The sequence below is a fragment of the Aedes albopictus genome, chromosome 3, assembly GCF_035046485.1.
Source record: "Aedes albopictus strain Foshan chromosome 3, AalbF5, whole genome shotgun sequence".
NCBI classification, from domain to species: Eukaryota; Metazoa; Arthropoda; class Insecta; order Diptera; family Culicidae; genus Aedes; species Aedes albopictus.
In genome coordinates this window covers 431,945,601-431,949,043 of record NC_085138.1, presented here as the reverse complement: position 1 = coordinate 431,949,043, position 3,443 = coordinate 431,945,601, and the positions used below count along the sequence as shown (strand labels likewise).

The 3,443-nt window shown below is 49.1% G+C and overlaps 1 protein-coding gene across 1 annotated transcript; it reads right to left on the bottom strand.

The window, feature by feature from the left end:
* Positions 1 to 317: 317 nt before the first annotated feature.
* Positions 318 to 2,447, bottom strand: LOC134291054 (uncharacterized). Its single transcript, XM_062858321.1, has 2 exons — positions 1,316 to 2,447; positions 318 to 991 (listed from the first exon to the last, which is right to left on the bottom strand). The coding sequence occupies exons 1-2, from the start codon at positions 2,445 to 2,447 to the stop codon at positions 318 to 320; spliced, it is 1,806 nt and encodes a 601-aa protein (XP_062714305.1).
* Between the last annotated feature and the right edge of the window lie 996 nt (positions 2,448 to 3,443).

The following is a 3,443-nucleotide window of genomic DNA, read 5'->3' as shown; positions in this document are numbered from 1 at the left end:
ACACCCACAACGACGAACGTGCCTGAGATGACAGTTCCAGCTGGTAGCGCCGGCGCGGTGGGCGTCGCGGCAGAGCGTCGAAGTGGCAGGGGTGGAAATTCGATTAGCAGCAGCACCAGCAACACGCTCAACACAAACACCACAGATGTAACGAACAGACCCAAACGTGAAAGAAAATTGCCAAGTAAATTCAATGACTTTGTAATGGAAGATTAAATTTAAAAGAAGGGAGGATGTTACATTATTTTAATATGGTGCATATCTGCCTTGCACCCTTTATATTCTACACACCCTTCACACACACTTCACATTGTTATTCATATTATCTCCTTGCGTGTGTAGACCCGTTCAGTTGAATAAAGCTCTTTGTAACGAACAGACACACCGAGTCTTTTCTTCTGTACCATATCCGTAACAACAAGGACGGGATTTTCACCTTCTTCGACTCGGGTACCAGGGTTAATGTAGGTGAAAAAGTGCTCGGCTCCGAGCAGCATATCGATAGCGCCGGTCTTGTTGAAGGTGGGGTCGGCTAGGGACAGATCTTTGGGGGCATGCCAGTCATCGGCAGAAGAGGAAACCACAGGCAAGTCAATCGTAATACGGGGCATGACCAGAAAATCTAATCCGATTTCGAAGTTCGAGGTTCGCGATCGGATGGTGGCACTGACGGAGTGGTTCACGTTGGAGGAGGACTCACCGACACCGAACACAGGGATGCTGATCTTTTTCCGCTTCAGTCGTAGAAGTTGGCATAGCCGATCGCTGATAATATTGGATTGCGAGCCATTATCCAATAATGCTCGGGCGGGATGCGCTTGCCCATTGCAATCAATTACCATCAACACGACCGTCGACAACAAAACATTCGCGTTCGATGTTTGGGACGAATTGGTTGTCTGAGTAGTGACAGCATTCGTGGATGTGGGTGATCGTTTGCTGTTGTTTGTTATGGCTACCTGCTTCGTGATGGGCTTCGTTGAGCATGATGCTGTGTTAGACGAGGTAGACCAATGAGAGTATATTACAGGTGGGGAAGAAGAAGACACGGCTATGTATTAGTAAGCAAAGAAAAATGTAAACACAAATAGTGACGTCACTATTTGACACGCGTTCTTATGGGAGCTCGCTTTGCTTGTAGTAGTGACATGGTTTGCACCAAACACGGATCTCACGCACACGAAGTGTCTCTTCCACACCTTCATTAGACTCTCATTGGAGGTAGACGATTGATCGGCGTTGAGTGGGTGGTAGCCGGGGTGGAGCAATGAATGGTGTCGTTTCTTGCAGTGACGGCAGGAGAATTTCGACTGACAATTGCGAGCGAGGTGGTCTTGGCGAAAACAATTGTGGCAGAGATGATGTTCATTCACAACTTGCAGTCGTTCGGCAGTGGACATTTTCTCGAATTTCGGGCATTGGAAGAGTGGGTGATGTTGATCGCAGGAGTGGCATTTTCGAGGGGTGGCTTCGGTTACAGCATGGGAAACGGTTTTGTGGAACGATTGACGACGAAACATTGGTGGTTGGTGATTCGATGCTGGCTGTGCTTGGTGGTTCACAGACATGGATTCCAGCACCCTGATGCGACGTTGGAGGAACTCGATAAGACAAGCATAGTCGGGGTTGTCGGTGGTTGTAGCGAAGTCTTCCCAAGCTTTTTGTGTAGCGTCGTCGAGTCGGAGGCATAGAAGATGCTCCAACATAGTGCTCCACGAGTCGATTGGCTCACCAAGTTGGCGGAGGGTTTTGGTGTGGCGCTCAAACTCGTCAACGACAGAATGCAGTGCGGCGGCGGATTCTTTCTTCATTCGGGGGCAGTCGAGAAGGGCTTGTAGGTGACGTTTCTTCAGAAGGTAGTCATTAGCATAGCGAGAGACGAGTGTTTGCCATGCAATGGTGTAGTTGGCGGAGCTGATACCGATCGACTCAATGAGTTGAGCTGCTTCCCCTTTCAGAGCAGCGCGAAGGTAGTGGAATTTCTGAATGTCGTGAACTTCGGGATTAGAATGAATGAGGGCAACGAAAGTGTCGTGGAATGCTAGCCAATTGTTATAGTCACCGTCGAATTCCGGCAAGGTGATGGTTGGCAACTTGATACCGGAGAGCCCGGAGAGAGACGGTTGGGGAATTGCGCTAGTAGATGTAGGTACATTGGGGAGGAAAGATTGGAGAGCAGCCTTGATTTGGAAGTAGCGGGTTTCGTTGTGGGAACGGAAAGCTAGGTTCTGTGCCATACCTTGATTGGTTACTTCCATGTCCTCGAGCTGGGTCTGCACATCCTCCAGTCCCATCCACACGGTATCGAGGTTCTCGAGTCGCAGTTTCACCTGGCCTTGGTCCCGTTCCGCCTCGTACTTCTCGACGAACTGCTCGGCTCGTCCCAGTGCAGCGATGAGGGTCGTACGGCGGTTGATGAGCTGTTGCCTCGAGCGATCATCCGCCATTGCGGAGGCAGGTTATCGTTGGTCGCACTGGATAGGATGATACAGAGAAAGACCCGGTAGAGCCGGACAAACGGAGTAGAGGATTTGGAGCGGTACTAACCTTCTCAAGGCTAGGTTTGAGCCTTGTATTTTATTCAAAAACGGCAGTTGGCTTGCGGATTCGGCGATTTGGTTTCACGGTTGATACTCGGTTGACGGTTGGCAATGGCGTAGGTCACTTGCTAGCGGTAGCAGTTAACGGTTGATCACACTTCCAGAAGGCTCGAGATTCTCCGGATCGGACACGTGGTTGGAGAAAAAGAGGAAAAAATCTCAAGGCACCCGCGGTAAACTTCTGCGCACTTCGGAATTATACGTACCGAGTGCCTAATTAGATTAGGCCTTGTAATAAAATTCCAACGGGAACTCCGGAGAAGCTTCTCGATGGCGTCGGAGTACAATAGGCTCCACGGAAGATGGCGAACTTGTGAATACCCTTGGGGCACACAATGGTGCGGAACGATGGCGGTAGATAGCGTCGATGTCCGTTATGCGATGGCGGGAATTCTGGGAGGAAACCTGATCCTGGTCACGGCACCAAGATGATAGGGCAGGATCGTGGCTTCCGGCTGGGATTGGGATCACACACGGGCAGAACACTACCGGGGCCGGTCACTATCGGCGGAACTGGGCACCACAAGAATTCACCACACAAAAACTACTAGTTTTACACTTCTGGATTCACTTTATTGGGCGTTTTACGAAAGAACTTTATTTCTCGAAGGTTCGATTCTTACTGACTAATTTTATTCTATTTCGTTCTAGTTTTACCCTACGTTGTGTGAAATATTTCCATTCAAATGTGCTATAAAAAAACTACTATAAAATTAAACATTTCAAAATGCTACCAACTGAACTGACAGCACGGTTACTGTAGCGTACCTGCTTTCGACAGCTAACAGTTTGAGAACTGTCAAGGAGGTTTCAATGGCATCTCAGGGCATCTTAAGAGGTTAC

Coding starts and splice junctions, on each gene's coding strand:
- LOC134291054 (XM_062858321.1), bottom strand. CDS start 2,447: ATGGCGGATGATCGCTCGAGGCAACAGCTCATCAACCGCCGTACGACC. Junction 992..1,315: donor AGACCACCTCGCTCGCAATT/GTCAGTCGAAAT, acceptor CGTCTAACACAG/CATCATGCTCAACGAAGCCC.